General features: G+C 45.1%; 1 protein-coding gene across 1 annotated transcript; it reads right to left on the bottom strand.

The window, feature by feature from the left end:
• Positions 1-1651: 1651 nt before the first annotated feature.
• Positions 1652-20797, bottom strand: HAUS4 (HAUS augmin like complex subunit 4). The gene is made up of 9 exons (XM_044287871.1): positions 20605-20797; positions 19371-19510; positions 6961-7092; positions 6708-6842; positions 6352-6448; positions 4018-4163; positions 2657-2787; positions 2511-2579; positions 1652-2393 (listed from the first exon to the last, which is right to left on the bottom strand). Exons 1-9 carry the CDS (start codon positions 20627-20629, stop codon positions 2210-2212), a joined length of 1059 nt encoding a protein of 352 aa, XP_044143806.1. The 5' UTR covers positions 20630-20797; the 3' UTR covers positions 1652-2209.
• Positions 20798-21773: the final 976 nt, after the last annotated feature.

Raw genomic sequence — 21773 nt, 5'->3', positions numbered from 1 at the left:
TAAAACAAAAAAAGTTTTAGTGTCTCCATAGTCTAAGAGCCATATTTTTTTTCAGTTTTTGGGCAATTATCTTAAGTAGGGTCTCATTTTTTGCGGGATGAGATTACGGTTTTATTGGCACTATTTTGGGGTGCATATGACTTTTTGATCGCTTGCTATTACACTTTTTGTGACGCAAGATGACAAAAAAAATTGTTTTACACCGTTTTTTTTTTTTACGGTGGTCACCTGAGGGGTTAGGTAATGTGATATTTTTATAGAGCCGGTCGATACGGACGTGGCGATACCTAATATGTATACTTTTTTTTTTATTTATGTAAGTTTTACACAATGATTTCATTTTTGAAACAAAAAAAATCATGTTTTAGTGTTTCCATAGTCTAAGAGCCATAGTTTTCTCAGTTTTGGGGCGATTATCTTGGGTAGGGTATGATTTTTGCGGGATGAGATGACGGTTTGATTGTTACAATTTTGGCGTACATACAACTTTTTTGATCACTTTTATTACCTTTTTTGGGAAGTAAGGTGGGCAAAATTTCAATTTCATCATAGTTTTTTATTTTTATGGCGTTCACCGTTTGGGTAAAGTAACATGACCGTTTTATAGATCAGGCTACTTTCACACGCGTTCGGGCGGATCCGTTCTGAACGGATCCGCTCATAATAATGCAGGCGGAGGCTCCGTTCAGAACGGATCCGTCTGCATTAAAATTACAAAAAAAAAGCTAAGTGTGAAAATAGCCTCGGACGGATCCGTCCAGACTTTCAATGTAAAGTCAATGGGGGACGGATCCGCTTGAAGATTGAGCCACATTGTGGCATCTTCAAACGGATCCGTCCCCATTGACTTACATTGTAAGTCTGGACGGATCCGCACGGCCAGGCGGACACCCGAACGCTGCAAGCAGCGTTCAGCTGTCCGCCTGTCCGTGCGGAGGCGAGCGGAGCGGAGGCTGAACGCCGCCAGACTGATGCAGTCTGAGCGGATCCGCTCCATTCAGACTGCATCAGGGCTGGACGGCTGCGTTCGGGTCCGCTCGTGAGCCCCTTCAAACGGAGCTCACGAGCGGACCAGCGAACGCTAGTGTGAAAGGAGCCTTAGGTCGTTACGGACGCGGCGATACCAAACATGTGTAGGGAATTTTATTTTTTTCATTTTTAAATCAGTGATAAATGTGTTTTTTGATTTTTTGCTTTTTTTCACTTTCTTTTTGACCCAGACCCACTTGGTTCTTGAAGATCCAGTGGGTCTGATGTCTGTATAATACAGTACAGTACAATATATATTGTACTGTACTGTATTTTACACTTTGCCTTTTAGCACAGATCTGTTCAGCACCATGGACAGCAGGACGCCTGAGAAGGCGTCCTGTTGCCATGGGAACCTTCCCCGTCTGCTCAGTAGTGGTCAGAACTGCACAGACGGGGAAGGGTAAGGATGGGGCTGCGGTTCGCCGCGATCACCGGCTATTGTGACTAGCTAGTGAGGGCAGGCGGGATTAGCCTCAGGGTGAGGGCAGTGGCGGCCATCTTAACTGAATAGTGAAATTGCAGTTTTATGCAGACTGGTTGCTAAGGGCTGAATCTTATTAAATATGGGGTAAGTCAGTCTAATAGTAACTGATTCTGGAATATCATGTTATTAGTAACTACATATATAAAAATTAAAATTAGGGTCTAAGTGTGACAGTTATCCTTTAAGCTTTTTTGCGCTCTTCAGTCTCTTCTTAAGAAATTACGCAGAACACCTAAAGACATTTTCATTCAAGATTTCTATCACAATCCTTTTTATTTCAAATTTATTTGTCAAGTGCATGAAGTTAGATATTTAACATTAGACAAACATGTATAGTATGTACAGAAATCTAATGTGAAGCTGTGCTTTGATGTTCTTTATTGCTATTATAACTGTATAATCTATAAATGGTTTAAAGAACCCAGCAGCTAAATTCTACTACAGAAGAGGACATCTGCGTTGCATTGCTCCTGCATATATGAGGGAAATCTCAGAATGCAGTTGCCCAACAGAACAGCTGAAATGCCTTCAAGCCAGAGCTTCACATTACACATATAGACAATGTACAGACATACAAACACTTGGTGCAAAGAAAATCATTTGAGGAGGAGCAAATAGAAGACCATGCCTTCTCCTGGGATTGAGCTCTGCTGGATGAACTGTAATTAAAACTAACAAATCTTCCATCATCCCTCAGGATAAGGTTTTGCTGAGCTCCTGAATTGCCCAGCGATTGTTCTTAATTTTATCTCTCAGACGAGTATATTCTTGAACCAGTTCCTCAAATTTTGTGCCCAAGAATTCATACGAGGCTAGAATCTGTCTAGATGAAGATAGTTCAGTCTTCTCAGCCTTCACAGCAGCCTCTAAACTGGACCTGGAAGATAGCAGAAGTGAGGATGTGGCATTCTCCTAATCCAGTTATACAACGGATAGTTTCTGCTGTTCTTTTCTACTTTAGCCACCCCCCCCCTCCCCCCTCCCACACCTTTACCTGATGTATTTGTGAACTTCAACCTTCTCAGGGGTGTAAGTGTCAGTGAGAACTTGAAGCTCTTCCATCCTATGTGATAAAAGAAGGTAAGGATGATCAGTGCGACAGGAATAAATGTCTTGAAAGAGCTCATTCACAACTCTTACCGTAGTTTTAAGAATAAAGCGTTACTCTTTGTTTCCAGGTATTCCGCATTAATCCTGTCTATCTCAGACTGAGCCTGAAGGCGTAGATCGGAGGCTGCCTGCCGGAGGAGTGAAAGGCACCGCAAAAGCACCTAAAAATGCAACAGCAGCCAATTAGATTTGCACATTTTATTTCCCTTTAAAGTGGTTTCCAGTACTTAAATGGGTAGTCTATTTAATTTGCACCCCAGCCTGCTGTACCCGTGGATAAATCCACACTCTATATTATATAACAAAAACAAAGACAGGTTCACTCTGCAGTCTTACTAAGCCCTCAAACTGGTGTTAAAATTGAGAGATTAGCCAACATGTCCTACATGTCCCGAGCTACTTGAGAAACCTTGGCGCGGTGCTCGGGCTCAGACATGTCCTCACGTAGGACATGTTGGCTAAACTCTCAATTTTACCACCAGTTTGAGGGCTTAGTAAGACTGCAGAGTGCACCTGTCTTTGTTTTTGTTATATTATATATACTGTTTATCACATCCACACATTTGCTATCCTGTGTAGGATGTCCATTGTGGTCCGCTGCAGGCATCCTCCATAGTATGCATTTTTGCTGGTGTTTGCCATTAGCAGCGGACCACAAGTGCAGGATCTGCCCCCTGGTATAGATGCACCACTGCATATGGGGTTGAGCACTTCCTGCTTTTTAATACCACGCCAATTTGTAGTTTATAAATCCACACTCACCTGCTCCCAGACGCTCAGTTCCGGCTGTCTTTACTGGTAGTCAGTCCCCGTCTGTCAACTTCAGCAGAGAAGGAGGTCATGTGCACTGCAGTCAATGACTGGCCTCACCACTGATGTGCCCCAAAGTAGCACGTCACTGCTGGGTCTCATGTTTCTTGGGGACATGTCACCACTGAGGACAGTCATTGGCTGCTGTGCTGCACATGATCCTGTCCTTTGCGGAAGCCGACAGGTAGCAGAAGGCCAGCGAGATGGACGGGAGCAGGAGAGTATGGATTTTTCCACATGTTCAGCTGAGGGGAATAATATATTTAAAAAAACACAACCCTATCAATAACCTAGAAAACCCTAAATCCCCCACAATCAATTGTTCTAGGTAGGATCTGCAGTGTCAAGGTGATTAGGTAACATAGGGAGTCAGATGCTGCAGTCCCTACAGTTTAAACTTTAGGGATCTGAGTTCTCTCCGATCTGGGCAGTTGCATCAGGAGTCTGGCTGCACCGACTTTACCCGCTAGATCACAGGATGAAAATGTACTTCACAGTACAGAAACTAGCATTAGACCTTGACATACATTTTCATCACAGGCCATTAAGTGGAACAGTGTAGATACTCCCAATTAACTCACAGAGGGATACATTTCTTGCTGCTTTTCCAATAAAGCTCCAATTTCCTGATGTTTTTCTTGTTCATTTTTTAACCTCCCTTTTTCATCCTCCAGCGTTGTGGCCAGACGAAGAGCTTTTGCTGCACGAAGAACTTCACCTTCCTCATCTAAGTAATAACAAAAATCAGGACATCGGTCATATTTATGGTCAACAAGACCAGGTAAAGCTACACTAACTACATAATTAGAATTATTGGGACACCTTCACGTTACACCTACAGGAGCTTATAGGACATCCCACTCTAAATCTATAGACATTAATATGGAGTGGGTCGCTCGTTTGAAGCAGAATTAGCCTTTACTCTGAGGGCTTTTTGGGAATTTTTGCCCATTCATCTAGAACAGGGGTGGGGAACCTTCGGCCAGAAAATATTGTGAAAATTTTAATCACCGCTTCCATTATGGAAGCGGTCATTAGCATGCGAGAGGTGCAGGAAGGTGAGAACAGCGCATTGCTAGCTAGCTACTCACCTTCCCTGGTCTTCTTCCGGCCCCACGGTGTGTCCTGACATGTACAGTGTCAGCACATAGACGCGGACTATGACCTGGCGCTCTGCGCTGTGAGGTCACAGTACAGTGCGGAGGAAGGAAGACCAGGGAGGGTAAGGGAATCTGCCAAGTGGCAGCGCCATCCAGGGCTGGAGAGTTTATTTATTTATTCTAAATGTCTGATCTGAGGGTGGGGAGGGTCTGATCTGAGGCTGGGGGGGTCTGATGGGGACACATGAGTCTGTGGGGGGGATCTGATCTGAGGCTGGGGGTCTGATCAGGGCTGATCTGAGGCTAGGGAGGGTCTGATCTGAGGCTGATGTAGGCTGGGGGGTCTGATAGGAGGCTGATGGAGGTGGGGGGCAGATCTGAGGCTGAGAAAGGGACAAAAGCACAGACAGTGGCAGCGAGAGTGAAAGCTGGGTGAACCCCTCTCTGGACCCCCCTGTAATGAGCTTGGCTGCCATTAATGCCAAATAAAGAACTAAATATATAACATTCTCAACTTAAAAATTTGACTGCTATGTGTGGTCAAAATGGTGCCTGGACTATTTGCAATCTATACAGTGCAGGTGCCATTTTGTGCAGCAAAAATACAGCGCTCTAGATTTTTTTTTTTTATTGAAGCGCAATTTCTGTAACTTACATCTAAGTCACTTATATGTTTGAGCAAATATAGCCATCAAATTTTTAAGTTGAGAATTTTGTATGGCCCCCAATGTTACAAATATCCAAATGGCCCTCGGCAGCAAAAAGGTTCCCCACCCCTGATCTAGAAGAACACTTGTGAGGTCAGAAACTGATGTTGGATGAGAGGGCCTGGCTCCCAATCATCATTCTAGTTCATTCCATAGGTCAGTGACTCCCAGCATGCTCCATTAATTTCTATGGAGTTCTGAAAACAGGCAAGCAAGTGTGCATCTAGCAAGTTGTAGTTTTATCACAGCTGGAGTGCCGGAGGTTAGCCATCAAAGCCATAGGCGTTTGATGGGGTTGAGGTCAGAACTCTACATGGGCTAGTGAAGGTCTTTCACACCAAACTCACTTAACCATCCCTTTATAGAGCTTGCTTTGTGCACTGGGGCAAAGTCATGCTGGAACAGAGAAGGACCTTCTCCAAACTGTTCCCACAAAGTTGGAAGCATACAGTTGTCCAAAATGTCCCAGTATGCTGAAGTATTAAGAATTTCCTTCACTGGAACTAATGGGCCTAGTCCAACCTCTGAAAAACAACCCCATAGCGTTTCCCTCTGCCACCAATCTTTATAGTTGGCACAATGCAGTAAAGCAAATAACGTTCTACTAGCATTCTGATAAAGTGTGATTTGTCACGCCACAGGACACATTTCCACTGCTCCAGCGTCCAGTGGCAGAGTGCTTTTTACATAAAGATCCTTGGTCACAAATTGCTGATGTTTCTCCACTGTACCAAAGGCTGAGTTTAAAAACAATTAATAGGCTATTCCAGTCATAACCAATTATCACCTATCTACTGGATAGGTGATAACTGCTAGATTGATGGCGAAGTCCAACTACTGGGATCCCCACAATTACCAGAAAGGTCATTCATCCACAGTTTTGACCTTTTTAAAGTCTATGAGACTGATGGATATTGCTGAGTAGACCACTTAGCTATCTTCCAGTGGACAGGTGATAACGGCTTATAAAAAGAATACCCCTTTAAGTATTTTGAACTTCATGCACAAGTTGGGAAACAGATAATCATATGTGTATGCCCAAGTGCTGCTCAATCATGGAAATTATACACATTTACCATTTAGAGACAACAGTGCATAAGAACATCACCTGTTTCTGGCTGGTGAAAAGACAGACAAGTGAAGCATTTCTTTCGAAGGGCTTCTTCCACCTGCTTGTGAAATCGTTCCCTTATCCAAAGAACATCCTGAAATGAGAGTGGACCATTCACACACACACACATCACAAAAAGAGAGACAGAACCACATGCAATATTAGGCTGGGTTACTATATAGTGGTGGCCCCGTGCGCCCGAAATACTGCCCACCAGCAGCAGCCAACAAGTGCACAAATTTGGAGATGGTAGCTCTGTTAACCGGGACATTCGTGCAGGTGGGCAGGGCTTCGTGGCAGCCGCTACATGGAAACCCTGTCTAAGGAGATACCATAGATTGGCTTTATCTCACCATATGTGATGGCAGAAGGTCATGCAGGTCTTCATTCTCCAATCCAAGAAGAGGTACAGAGCCTGGCTCAGATTCAGAAGGCAGGAGATGTGAGCATTCGGAGACCAATAAACACTGCTGAAGGCCGTCATGAAACTGCACATGGTGATGGAGGGAGTTTATGAAAGAGAAATAAAAAAATAAAATAAAAGTGAGATTTAAGGTAAATATGAATCAGTACCATCAAAGATAGCGGAGTACAAGGTACACCAACCTTATTCTCCTCATCAGTTATTGTGCCCTCCTGCTTCTTCACCCGCAAGTCCATTAATATCTCCTGTATCAGCCGATGAATAACTTCAGACCTGAGCCAAACCTTCCTCTGCAGTCGTAGCTCTCTCTGTGCCTTAAAAATAAAGAAAATAAAAGAAGTCAGGAAATCACGGGTCTGGGAACTCTGTGAAAGAGGTAGTTATCATTCATGGACATCAAAAAGCCGCTTCCTAACCACACAATACAGATAAGTGTTGCACAAGGTCTATGGTGGAGCTACCAATTTTCTGTTAACATGACTTAAGATTGCGGTGTACAGTTTCCTGTCCTTGTGATCATTATTCATTGCTATAAAAGTGCCTTAAGGAAGAGATTTCCCCGTTACCTTGTAGTGGAGAAATGTGACCGTCAGAAACCAGCCAGAGAGGGCCATTAGTCATTACACATTGTGCCACCAAAAATTGCGCTTTCCGTTAAATCACATCTATATTCAAAGATAGGCATCATCCAAGGTGTCCTATATCTCAGGGTATCACACAAGACTCCAGGCATTACATAGAGTTATGGGATAATTAAAGATGGCCTTGGAAGGTTATAAATATGGCATAAATTGGACGATAGGGGATTATGAGCAGGGGTGGTTACAGCTCACATTCTCAGTACTGCAGAGAAGAAAGACTTTCTACCAACTCCTCGGCTATCAGACCACAAGGCTGCGTCATAGTCTTATTACAGGGTAAGGGCTTGTTTACACGAACGTGCAGCAAATTGCGGATCTGCAAAACATTGATGCCACCAGTGTGCCTTCCGCAATTTGCAGAACGGAACGCCCTTTATAGAAATGCCTATTCTTGTCCGCAAAACTGACAATTTTTGGCGGGGCTACGAATCGGATGCGGACAGCACTTGGTGTGCTGTCCACATCTTTTGCGGCCCCATTGAAGGGAATGGGTCCACACCTGAGCTGCAATAAATACGGCTCGGATGCGGAACAAAACCACGGTCGTCTCAATGCCGAAGTACCAGATCATAGGACAGTGTCCTACAGCCAAAGAAGTCACCCCTAGGAGATGAAGTCTTAGGCCTCCTGCACACGAACATGTGCAGGAGGCCGCAATGCAAGAACACCGACCGTGGGGCAGCCGCAGCAGATCGCGGACCCATTCACTGTAATGGGTCCGAGATCCGCCTATTCCGCAAAAAGATAGAACATGTTCTATTTTTTTGCGGAACGGAAGTACGGGACGAAACCCCACGGAAGCACTCCATAGTGCTTCCGTACGGTTCCGTTCCGCATCTCCGGATTTGCGGACCCATTGAAGTGAATGGATCCGCATCCGTGATGCGGAATGCACACGAAACGGTGCCCGTGTATTGCGGTCCGCAATACGGCAACAGGACACAGGCCTTAGTAAAACAAGCCTACTCACTGAGGTGCAGAATTTGAAAAGTTCTTACGGGGGGAAAAAAATCCTATGGCCATCAAATGGTTAAAAAAAAAAAAAAAAGCCGATCCCCCACCGCTGCACACTGTAATACACTTCCTGCTGCAGTAACACGCCAGTGATTGGCTGAGAGGCATTCCCAGCCACTTCATGCTCTGTCTGAACCCAGACACCACCAGAATGTTTGAGGATCGGCGAGTACAAGCTGTTTATTTTGTTTTAACCAATTGCTTGCCATGGGAAGTTGGGAACACTTTACAAGGGTTTGACAAATCTCTCAAAGTAGAACTGGCATAGCTGCCCATAGCAACAAATCAGATTCCACCTTTCATTTATCACAGCTTCTTTGGAAAATGAAAGGTGAAATCTGATTGGTTGCTATGGGCAACTATGCCAGTTCTATTTTACACCAGTTTGATAAACCTCCCACTTTATTTTTATTAGAATAACCCTAACTGCCATCTACTGATTTGGGTGAAGGAGAGAGTTGCTAACATATACCAGGCAGCAGCAACTTACATAAATGCCATGTTTTTTGCCGGCGTCTCCTTCTCCCATGCTGTAGCGCTGGCCAATCGCTAGGCTTTTTTCTCTCTCAGGCTATGAGCTGAGCGCTGCGATTGGCCAGCGCTACAGCATGGGAGAATGAGACGCCGGCAGGTTCCCCTGGGTGGAGCCTAACTATGAGGATACCGGAGGCTATACCGGGAGAACGGAGCGGCGCCCAGGTATAACAGTAAGTGCAGGGGGATCCCTGGGCGTGCTCTACATGTCTGTATAGTTAGTTTAGAAGTTTTATTCTAGTGAAAGGTCCTCTTTAAGGGTAGACTTGTGATCTCCGTACGCCATTTTTTACAGCGTTAAAAAATGTTACAATGTTTGTGAACTTTTTATGCATTACTGCAACAAAATAAGCCACCCACACAACTTTTTGAAAAGGAAGTGGGGAGCAAGGAGGGCAGAGCTAGCGGACCTGGCACATTTGTCTTTTTTAGCCCCTTAGTGACCACCCATATGTGTTTTTTTCTAAGGGGCCTTAGGCGGCGGCTCAGTCTAAGCGACTGCGGGGTGCCGATGTGTGTGAAGGCTGGCTGGGGTCTTATATAGGACCTAGACCAGCCTTGAGTCATTTCCAGCCTCTCTGGCGCAGCCTTCTGGTCAATGAATAGCATTGCCATTAAAATGCAATGCACTATTTTAAAAGCAATTCAAAAGCAGTCTGTTATAGTCCCCTTGCGGGACTATTAAGTGGTAAAAAAAAAAAAAATATATATATATATATATATATATATATATATATATATATATATATATATGAAAATATGCTTTTCAATGAATAAATTGCAAAAAAAAAATTATTCAAAATCTTCCCTATATGTTTGGTATTGCGCGTCCGTAACGACCCGGACTACATACATATTATGTAAATTATCCCCTACTGCAAAAATCAAACCCTCACACAACTCCATAGAAAGAAAATTAAAAAAGTTATGGGTCTTGGCAATGCAAAAACATTTTTTATTTTTTTTAAAAAAAGGGTTTTATTGCAAAAAAGTTGTAAAATATAAAAAAAATATATGTATTTGGTATCACTGTAATTGTACTGACCCAGAGAATAAAGATATTATGTTATTTATACCGAAAAATTAACACCATAAAATTTATAACGTGAAAACTCAGTGGCAGTATTGCTGTTTTTTTCCTATCTCCCTCCCAGAAAGAGTTAATAAAAGTTAATCAGATATTTATGTGTACCCCAAAATGGCGCCAATAAAAACTACAAGCCTTCAACGCTACAGACGGAAAAATAAAAAAAAGTTATAGCTCTTGGAACACGACGATGAAAAAAGAAAAAAAGAAAAAGAAAAAAATTGCTTGGCTAATAAGGCCCAAAACAGGCTGTTCACTAAGGGGTTAATAGCAGTTCTCTGGCATGATTTCAGTCTAGGCAGACTGACTGCCAGAAGATGCATCTAACGTATGATGAGGGAATCACTGAATATCAGGGTACTACAGAGGACAGTTCCTAAAAAGTAACCTTTAATCTACGTAAAATTAAAATACATAAGATAAATGTGGTCCAAACTGGACTATGATGGCTACAGTACAAAAGCTGTCAAATACAATGGACGATTAGAAAATATGAGGACAATAAAATACATCTGGGTCAGAGAATGAAGATCTAATATGTCTGTCCCTATTCATGCCCTTACAAATACTGCTCAGCCCAGAGATACACCTTAAAGGTAGATGTACTCTGTCCACGTACCTGGGCTAACATGTCCTTATACAGCATGCACTGTCCCAACGCGTTTCACCTTAAAAGTAATCCAAGGTTCATCAGGGGACTATTAGTATCAGTATGGTAATAGGATGCCATATATAGAGATACATAAATTACTGGAGCGCCCCAGACCAGCATACATCTGTGACCAGGTGAAGGACATAAGCCTCTGAGCACTTTTAACAGTGTATAAACACTAAAGTATACTTGATATAAATTCAATACAGATTAAAGGGAACCTGTCACCGGGATTTTGTGTATAGAGTAGGCCTGTACAATATATCGCCAAAGCAATCGTAATCAATCGCCTCCTGGATCGCCCAGCTCTGTTTTTCAGTTCTCGGTTACCTGGTCTCTCTGCTATTCACGGGTGTGGGTTGTCCAGGCTTCTTGCTTCCAGTCGGCTGTCCCTTGTACCCCTGGGTCCTGTCTCAGGCTCTCCCATCTCCTGGGCCAGTCTGGTCGACTGATCCTCTTCTGGCGTCTTACCTGTCTTTCGCTTCCTTTGGGGGTTCGCCTCCCATCTCGCTTCCCAGCTGTCGCTCATCTGGTCCTCATATGCGTTATCTTCAGATCGCAGGTTCGGTCCTTTTTTTTTTTTCCGGCTCGCGTCAGTCAAAGGTTTTAAAATCTTTCCTAAGGTAAGTTCAGGTCTTGTTCGGTCCCTCTGAGGACCGTATTTTTTGTTTGTTTTCCTCTTCTCTTCTGCAGGTCTGGATTTTTCTTTAGCTTACCGGTTCGCATTCGGATTCAGATCTCCTTTTCCTTGGTCTTGGGCGTCTTCTGGTAAGTATTTTAAATAGTTTCGTTTCCCTCGCTTTTCATCTTCATTTTCGGCTGCTCCTTCGCGTCCGCAGCTTCGTTTTTCCTCTAATTTACATTCTTCCGCAGGTCGGTGTCACGGCCATGGCTATGACCGTGACTCTCTAACCGCATGCGGTTGCCTGCGGTTTCGTGTGGCCTAACTTGTGGTTGCCGCGGGCAACTGTTTGTCTCATGTGTATGTGCAGCAGCAGCCTGAGCGTGGCTAGGCAGCTTGCTGCAGTTGCAAGCGGTTGCACCTAACAACCTTTCTGTTAGGTGCGTGTGTATTTATGCACTGTTTGTCTGTGTGCACTTGGGTAGTATGTGTGGTGTGCACTGACACCTTTCCCCTCACTGTGGTTGTCCGTGGCAACGTTTGGCGGTATTGTGTACATGTGGTGGCCATCCAGGACAGGGTTGCCATCCATGTCGTTGCCAGCGGCAACAGCCACAGTGTGTGATGTTTGTTGGACACTTCCCCTGTATGTTTGTGAGTTTCCCTTCTGTGGTGTTGGAAGGGTTAACTCCCTTCCCAGTGTGTGTGATGTCACCGGGTGTGTCCTTCCGTTGGGTGTGGCTTCTTGGCCTATATAGCCTGGGCCTTTTGCATGGCTCAGTAGGTTGCTTCAGCCTTGCTAGCTGGAGCAGCCTCCTGTGTTGCTATCTGCCAGTGAGAGCCACCACTGTGGTCATACTGTCATGGCTGAGGATGGGGGAAAATCCTCAGCCGTGCGATGCCAGGTGTTGTAAAGGCTACTCGGCCATGCGAACAGGATAGGGAGCAGGTCACCTCCTACAGCGTCCCTACCCTGACCCTAACGCCTAACCTGCATGGGCCGACCTTAAAAGGTAGGAGGACCCATGCGCAGGAACCTCGGAGCCCTGTCTTACCCTCCGCAGATCCCTGCGCTAGGAGCTGGGTAAGACGACCTACTCCTCCTAGGCACGGAGGAGCAGGAGTCTCAACGGCCAAGCTGTTGGGAAAAGGGGAACTCATAAACAGCTATACGGGAATGGCAGGCGAACAAGAAGTTCCACCAACCTGCCACAGCCTTGCTGACTGGATCCCTAAGAAGACTGGAATCCAGAACCGTATGCTGCACCAAATACAAAGGAAAGTCCCAACAGAATATAACATACAACATAAACACACAGGCAAACTTAAACATAAACTTAGACCTATGACCACAGTGGTGGCTCTCACTGGCAGATAGCAACACAGGAGGCTGCTCCAGCTAGCAAGGCTGAAGCAACCTACTGAGCCATGCAAAAGGCCCAGGCTATATAGGCCAAGAAGCCACACCCAACGGAAGGACACACCCAGTGACATCACACACACTGGGAAGGGAGTTAACCCTTCCAACACCACAGAAGGGAAACTCACAAACATACAGGGGAAGTGTCCAACAAACATCACACACTGTGGCTGTTGCCGCTGGCAACGACATGGATGGCAACCCTGTCCTGGGAGTCAGCTCGAAGGCCGGGACAGTGCCACCACATGTACACAATACCGCCAAACGTTGCCACGGACAACCACAGTGAGGGGAAAGGTGTCAGTGCACACCACACATACTACCCAAGTGCACACAGACAAACAACAGTGCATAAATACACACGCACCTAACAGAAAGGTTGTTAGGTGCAACTGCATGCAACTGCAGCAAGCTGCCTAGCCACGCTCAGGCTGCTGCTGCACATTTACATGAGACAAACAGTTGCCCGCGGCAACCACAAGTTAGGCCACACACCAGCGGCCCTCACCTGTGGTTTAAACCCACACGAAACCGCAGGCAACCGCCTGCGGTTAGAGAGTCACGGTCATAGCCATGGCCGTGACAGTCGGTGACCCGGAGGCCGTGGATGCGCTCCTTCGATTTGAAGTGGAAAAGGGTTTCATCATCAGTCCCTTTCTCCACATTCCGTTTCAGTCCTGGCGGATCAACTCCATCGGGCTGGTTGTGAAACAATCCTCCAATAAAAACGCCTCATCTACGACCCGTCAGCCTCATATGTCATCCACCCCAAGCCTGAATTCCCGTATCCCCTCTGAGGAGTATTCCATGCAATACTCGTCAGTTGAGGAAGCCATTCAGCTCATTCTCCAGTCGGGGGTTGGGTCTTGGCTTGCCAAGGTAGACATAGCTGATGCCTTCAAGCTTCTCCCGGTCCACCCGCATCTTTGGAGGTACTATGGTATCAATTGGTCGGACAGGGTTATTTTGCCAACCGCTTAACCTTCGGGTCCAAGAGCAGCCCCTGGCTGTTCGACCAGTTTGCCAGGGCTCTCCATTGGATCCTGGTGCATCACGGAGGTCTTCCCATGGTAATTCACGCCTGACGTTCCAGCGGCGTGCCCCTCCCTCCCTCCCTCCCCTTTTCTCCACTCTCACCTTGGGTATGCTCCCTTTTCTTGGCGTACCCGCGACCGTGGCTCCCGGCACACCCCAGCCTCTAGGTTCAGGGTTAAGGGTTTCCCCTTTCCCACTTCCACCATCCTAGCCCTGAACACAAATGTTCTTTTATTTCTCTGTTCTGTGCAGTGCTATTAAGAAAATGGCAAGTTTTGTATTTTGTACTTTTGCAGTAATGCAAATATGTTATTTAATTTAGTAAAAGATGTTTTATGTTGAAAAACACTGCATTTCAGTTCTTGAGTTAAGCATAACTACATTTCTGCATTATCAGTAATTTGTGTGTGCTTTTGCCTTGAAAATCCAAGCAAATAGACCCCTAGCACAATTCCCTTAAAATATCGCATCGCATACCGTTATCGCAATCGCACAAAATTCCCATATCGTGCAGCCCTAGTATAGAGCTGAGGACATGGGTTGCTAGATGGCCGCTAGCACATCCGCAATACCCAGTCCCCATAGATCTGTGTGCTTTTATTGTGTAAAAAAAAACCAATTTGATACATATGCAAATTAACCTGAGATGTATTAAATAGTTGTTTTTTTACACAATAAAAGCACACAGAGCTATGGAGACTGGGTATTGCGGACGTGCTAGCGGCCCTCTAGCAACCCATGTCCTCAGCTCTATACACAAAAGCCCGGTGACAGGTTCCCTTTAAATGGTATAGTATCACTGTATTAACCCTTTCACACCCAGTGTCGTACATGTACTGCGCTGGGCGGGTGTTTAAAGATAGCGCCTGCTCCTGCCCACTGCGGGCGCCATAGCTGTGGGTGGCCGTTTGTTTCTTTTAGCAGACAATCTTTCGGTTGTGCTCCGGCTCCCCCGTGTGGCAATCGGAGGAGCCGGAGCGTGTATATAGCAGCCCGTGTCTTTATGAATGACAGGAGGCTGCTGCATAGTATTTCCTATGGAGCCCTTGCCTGTAATAGTACATAGTAAAATCATCATAGATTCCAATGCAAGTGCATTGGATTCTATGATAATAGCAATCAGATGATTGCATGTTATAGTTCCTTATGGGAACTATATATAAAAAAAAATTGTTTACAAAAAATAAAATAAACAAACATTAAAATTCAAATCACCCCCCTTCTCCCAAAATAAAAACTAAAAATAAACTAATCATGGGTGTCACAATGTGCGATAACGCCAATAGTATAAAAATATGAATATATTTTCCCCATACGGCAAACAGTACAACGGAAAAAGCGTCCAAATTTCCGATTCGCCATTTTTGGTCGCTTCATTTTCTGCTAAAAATTAAATAAAGTGATCAAAAAGTTACACACACCCCAGAATGGTATCAATGAAAAGTTCAGATTGCCCCACAAAAAATGAGCCCCCAAACAGCTCCGTACACATGATTACAAAAAAGTTATAGGGGTCAAAATATATGGGGGTCAAAATATAGCAACAAAAAATATAAAACTGATTTTTTCCCCCACTTTTAATTTTTTTTTTAGCACTATCAGAACGCAAGAAAAACTATACATATAAAAAAGTATCACCGGATTCGTACTGACCTGTAGAATAAAAGTAACTGGTCAGTTTTATCAAACCTCGTAATTAAAAACCCTGTAAAACTGTGGTGGAATCGATTTTTTTTTTGCAATTTCAACACAAAAAAAAATAAAACAATGGACAATTCAGCACTTCACCGCCTCAATTATTTTTTTTTATAAATACAGATCAAAGTCAGGCCTCATGCGGTCCACAAAAAATAAAATAAAAATAAATGCTGGTTCAGGTAGATATAGGAATAAATCCAGTCCCCTCACAGATGCTGGATGCACAGCTGGGGGGTCTCCAGGGGGCCAAGAAAAACAGCTCCATTTTGCAAGAGACATGGCCTCTCATTTAAATGATAAAATACTGGGCGGGCTCTGACTCGATTGGTCAGCTTATTCCTCAACTCCGCCCCTCACAGTCCCATGACCAGAGCTAACGACCATTATTGGGTGTTAGCATAAAATATACTCCCCAAATGTCTCAACCAATAGTCCTCGGACGCCATGTGTCTCAGGACTCACTTGGAGATACAATCTCCCCGCCCTCATGCTTTCCATATCTCTCTCTGGAAAGCCAGGGACGGGGGCCAAGCTGGTAGTGCGCTCCACGTACATCCATCGTGGAGCGCACAGTCACATGAAACAATCCAAGATGGCCGTGCTTTCCACGCACAGGCGTAATATCAGGAGGCTCAGCACGCCAGATAAATCAAACTGGAAGCACAAACCACGCATCCAAAAGGCACAAGGAGCCAGGTTCCCAGTATTCCCCATAGTGCACCCACCCCCTACTGCACTATAACGGGGAAGATCAGGGGATAACACCCCAGGACCATTATATAAATAAAGCCCGGTGGTACTACACATACAGGGGACACCATATGAGGACCATTTTATGACAATTCATAGTCCCATTTAATGAATAAGTATCGGCGCATGTGATATACTGCACAAGTACGTGTATAGCACCGCAGTGTATTGAGAAGCTGTCCTTATCTGTACCATCATATCAAAATCTCTCTGGTTTTGAGACTGAGGCCCTTATGGGTTTAGAAAGATTTCTCGATAGTCATTAAATCTGCCGACAAAGGGGGCTATCATGTTATTATGGATTGTAACCAATACAGACAAATGTGTGAATGCCTGTTAAGCGATCGTGACTGCTACCGCATCTTACCATCTGACCCTACGGATGTTTTTAGTAAACAACTTGTGTCTATCCTTGAAGAAGGCCTTATAAAAAGGTGTCATTAGTGAGGCTGGGTTCACCCCAGATAGCTACATTTAATGGATTACCCAAGGTCCATAAGGGTTTATCTCCCTTTAAGGGTCGTCTTATTGTATCTGGGGTGAACTAGATAACCCAGAATAGTGGTATTTACATTGATAGGGTTCTTAAGGGGTTTGTTTCAGCTGTCCATCTTTCACAAGGGACACAATGGACTTCCTTAGAAAAATTGAAACCATCAACTTAGAACCATCATGCTTCCCTTGCGAGCATTGATGTAGAATCATTGTATGGTTCCATTCCTCATTCTAAAGGGTTGATGGCGGTAGCAGAATTCTTAAAGACAAGGGCAGTCTGTTACCGATTCCATAATGAATTTGTGTTGACTCTCCTTGAGTATGTCCTGACACACAATATTATTTTTTGGATTCGTGCTTCTTCCACCAGCTCAGGGGGACCGCTATGGGGAGCACTTATGCCAATTTCCTCCTGGGCTGGTGGAAGGATAAAGTGGTCTTTCCTGACAATCAAGCTTGGTGGTGTGACACGTTATATAGAAAATGTCTTTGTCATCTGGAATGGTGACTTTGATGAATTTAAATAATTTGTTAGGATGTTGAATACGAACGAGATAGGCTTGGCATTTACCTTTGAGTTTCATCCGGACACACTAACGTTTCTAGATGTCAGGGTCACCAAGGAGGTAGACAAGTTGGTCACAACCACCTACAGGAAGCCAACTGCTACGAATAATTTTCTTCATTGGGACACTTATCCCATGAACCTAAAAAAAGGATACCTCACGGCCAGTATTTGAGGATGAAAAGAAATTGTTTAGATCCAGAGAGTTTTTACCGTGAATCAAGGAAGCTTTATGACCGCTTTAGGGCGAGAGGTTATCCCCAACAGGTCTTAAGAAATACTTTCCAGAATGCCGAAGGGACGGGAGCGAAGTACTCTCTTGGTCCCCAAGGAATCTGATTCCAGGGGGAAGGGGTTATCAGGATTATATGATGTCGAAAATCGGAGAGTGAGGGAGATAATTGATAAATACTGGCCAATCCTCCTAATGGATCCGGACATGGTGTTACCCCGTCCAAGTATTACATTCATACGTGGTAGATGCCTGCGGGACAGTTTGGTCCATAGCCACTTTTCACACTGAGTTCCAGCAGAGACATGGTTAGACAGGAAACCGTTGAGTACTTTCGTTGCGGGGCATGCTCGGCCTGTCGATTTGTTAGAAATTCTAAAGTCAATGCATGTTCAGCCACAAATAGAAGCTATACCGTAAGGGATTTTATTAACTGCAGGAGCAAAGGGGTAGTGCCCCTTTGTCAGTGCCCCTGTCCCTTGAATAATGTGGGGAAAACATTTAGGGAATTTTGTCGCCGAATTCTTGAGCATGTTAATGATATCAAGAAAAAGAATAATACTCCCGTGGCTAATCACTTATGTCACGATGGAGATCCTAGGTCTCTGTCTTTTTCAGCAATGGAACTGATAAGACTTTCCCCCAGAAAAGGTGACTGGGACCGTAGAATCCTCCAAATAAAAAACAGAGTGGATTTACAGGTCCCGGTCTCTCACCTGGGGGACTAAATCAGAGACTTACCCTTTCCTGTTATATCTGAGGGTTTGCTCCTTTTCTGTGTATAATTAGCTTCACCTCCTTTACAAGAAGGAAATAATTATCGGCGCATGAAGCGTCATCCTTGTAATTATACAAAAACGGTCCTTTATCTGACCGCTGTTGTAGTACCATACCTGATGTAATATTGTAGTCATGCGTTTTGTCACGGGAGTGGTCTTTGCATATGCTATATTGCCCCTTTTTTATTATTTTTTTCCCTCTATTTATTTTTATTATCCAATATCTTGTTATGTTTATATGTATTTTTGTTACCCCCTGGTTTGTCCTAACCAGAGTATTAAAGGGTTTCTACCACTTGCTGTGGACACATTTCGTTTTCAGACACTAGAGATCCGCTAGTGTCTGATGTACCATACAGGCCAAGTATTATATTCTTCCGTGCCGCCGTTTTCTTTAAAAAAGCACTTTTATATTTATGCAAATGAGCCTCTAGGTGCTATGTGGGCGTCTTTTCAGCACCTAGAGGCTCCGTCTACCTTCATAAACTGCCGCCCAGTTCCTCGCTCCAGCACGCCCATCTCCTAGTGAAATCGATCCTCCCCCTGCTTCTGGCGTCCGAAATCTCGCGCCTGCGCCGTTCGTCTCTGCATTCGGCGCAGTCAATGTCTGACCGCTCTGAGGAATGAGCTGACCAATCGAGTCGGAGCCCGCCCAGTACTTTATCATTTAAATGAGAGCACATGTCTCTGGCAAAATGGAGTTGAGCCCCCCCCTATAAGGCCTCTTGCACATGGCCGTTCTGTGCATTGCAAATTGCAGTCCCCAATGCGCGGGCACTACGTGTGCGGCGGCCGCGACGGATCCAGACCTATTCAACTTGAATGGATCTGTGATCCGTCCGCACCGCAAAAACATAGAACGAGTTCTATTTTTTTTGAGGTACAGAGAGAAACTCCATGGAAGCACTTTGTAGTGCTTCTGTGCCTTCGTTCCGCACCGACCTTCCAGATTGCGGCTCCATGATGCGGTGAGCACACCCCGCACATTGCGGACCGCAATACAAGCCACAGCCGGCAACGGCCTAAGAGACAGGAGCAACACACTGGTCAGTTGTACAGAACACTTACCTTCTCCACCTCACTGCATAGCCTGGCACTTGCTCCACTTGGTTCCAGAATCTGGCATAATTCTAGTAAAAGTTTACTAAACTGAGGATTCCTCTCTAGATCCTCTTCCTCTAACTGAAGCATTGGGAGACGGCCATTTACTAAAAAGAAAAAACAGGATTTATATAGCAGATTAAGATGTCACATTGTTGTGTTCTGCGTATGGCGGTCTATCACAGCTTCGTAGAAGGGACTCCCAGCGGAAACAAGTGGCCTCAGCACCGAGCAGGCCCTATTAATGCAAAATCCAACAGCGCCGCTCATCCGTGTGGCCAAGTCTGGTACTGCAGCATATAAGGAAATGGGGCCGAGTTGCTACAAAACTGTTGTGGTTTTCAGTGAAGGGGCAGCAGAATTTCAGGTACCAGAGGTCAGACCCAAATCTCACATTCTTATTAACACAAAAAATGGCAGCTAGTGTGGCTGAGACTACCTGACTGCAGGTGCAGCTGGCCTGCCTAGGTTGCGAGATACAATTCTATGGTCTCAGAGCGCTGGCGAGAGACTCATTCTCGCGCATGCGCTGTGGTGATGGAGGACATGATCAGGTCATTAGTGACGACTGGGAGGGAAGAAATGCAAATGAGCTCTTAACAAGCTTTGCCTCTAATGCCACCAGATGTAACGACTGACACGTTCGTCGGGATGTGACTGGCAAGGGTTCAACTGCTGGGCCCGCACTTATCCCAAGACCACCTGTCTGAATGGAGCGGCAGGTCAAGCATAAGGGTATCCACTCAGCCCACTCTCTATGGGAATGTCAGACTGTAGACCGCTGTACTCAGCCACTTTTGGGAGTCCCACAGAAAATGAGTGGAGCATTAGTGCGCGTGCGGCTCCACTCATACTGGGAACGCGACCCCCACTGCAGTGGATACCGTGTCCTTAATCTAGGAGTCTGCAACTGATTAATATATACTGTCCAACTGTAATGCGGGCAATAATAGGACTTTTTTCCGGAATGCACACAGTCATTTCCCTTTTTTGCAGCCCCACTAAAGTGAATGGTTCCACACACAAAAGATATGTTTGTGTGCATGAGCCCTTAGGGAATATTAACTGGATGTGACATCACTGATTCTTCTGACCAGGAGGTGCCCAGTTCCTGGAAAGTGGCCGCGCATGCGCGCTCACAGCCTGCTCCAGTCCATGGAGAGTTCTGAACAGTTTCCCTAAATCCCTATGCTGTCCTCACCGTACTGCAGGCTCCGAGACGTCATGTTTGACAAGCCGAAGAGCAGCGTCTCCGGCCGATTCCCCACACGTAATGTCCGCTCCGGTATCGCTCCCTGTGTGACTCTCGCCCGCTACATATCACAGCCCATTCACCGCCGAAGCGGGAAACATTGAAACTGACGTCGCTTCTGAAAACACAGGGGTTCAGGGTATTACCACTTGAGGGCGCTCTTACTAGCAGCGTTATTCTTCCTACTAGTCTACAGAAAAATGGCGACTGCTCACACGGACACTGGCTGAGCACCGCGAATCACACAGTAGTCTCCTATAGTTCAGCTGATGTGACTAGCACTTTACATTTCCCTTGTGTTGCATGAACTCTGACTGTTGTAGCAATAGAGTTAATTTAACCCCTTTAGGAACAGGCGATTTTCTATTTTCACTTTGTCTTTCCAGATCCATAACTATTTATTTATTATTAGGGCTTGTTGTTTTGCAGGACAAGTTGTCCTTTATAATAGCACTATTTAATATTGCATATGATGTTATGGGGAGGTGAATAAGATCCAAATGTTGTGGAATTCGGAAAAAAACTATTCTGCCACAGTTTTTTGGGTTTAATTTTTACAGCACTCCTTATGTGGTAAAACTGACTTGTTACCTTCATCCCATGGCCAGTACGGTTACAGCGATGCCACATTAATACAGGGAGGTAACAACTGACCACAGCACCTCAGGGGTAAGGGTACTTTCACACTTGCGGCAGAGAGATCCGGCAAGCAGTTCCGCCACCGGAACTGCCTGCCGGATCAGGCAAAATGTATGCTAACTGATGGGCATTAGTAAGACTGATCAGGATCCTGATCAGTCTTAAAAATGCCTGATCAGTCGTTCCGGTGTCATCCGGCAAAACGGATCCAGCCTTTATTTTTTTCACCTTTTTTTCAGTCTGTGCATGCGCATAACGGAACGACGGATCCGGCGCTAATACATCCCTATGGGAAAAAATGCCGGATCCGGAGTTCAGGCATGTCTTCAGTTTTTTTCACCGGAGAGAAAACCGTAGCATGCTGCGGTTTTCTCTTCTGCCTGATCAGTCAAAACGACTGAACTGAAGACATCCTGATGCAAACTGAACGGATTACTCTCCATTCAGAATGCATGGGGATATGCCTGATCAGTTCTTTT

The sequence above is a fragment of the Bufo gargarizans genome, chromosome 1 (genome assembly GCF_014858855.1).
Source record: "Bufo gargarizans isolate SCDJY-AF-19 chromosome 1, ASM1485885v1, whole genome shotgun sequence".
NCBI lineage: Eukaryota > Metazoa > Chordata > Amphibia > Anura > Bufonidae > Bufo > Bufo gargarizans.
This window is presented reverse-complemented; position numbering and strand designations above follow the sequence as displayed.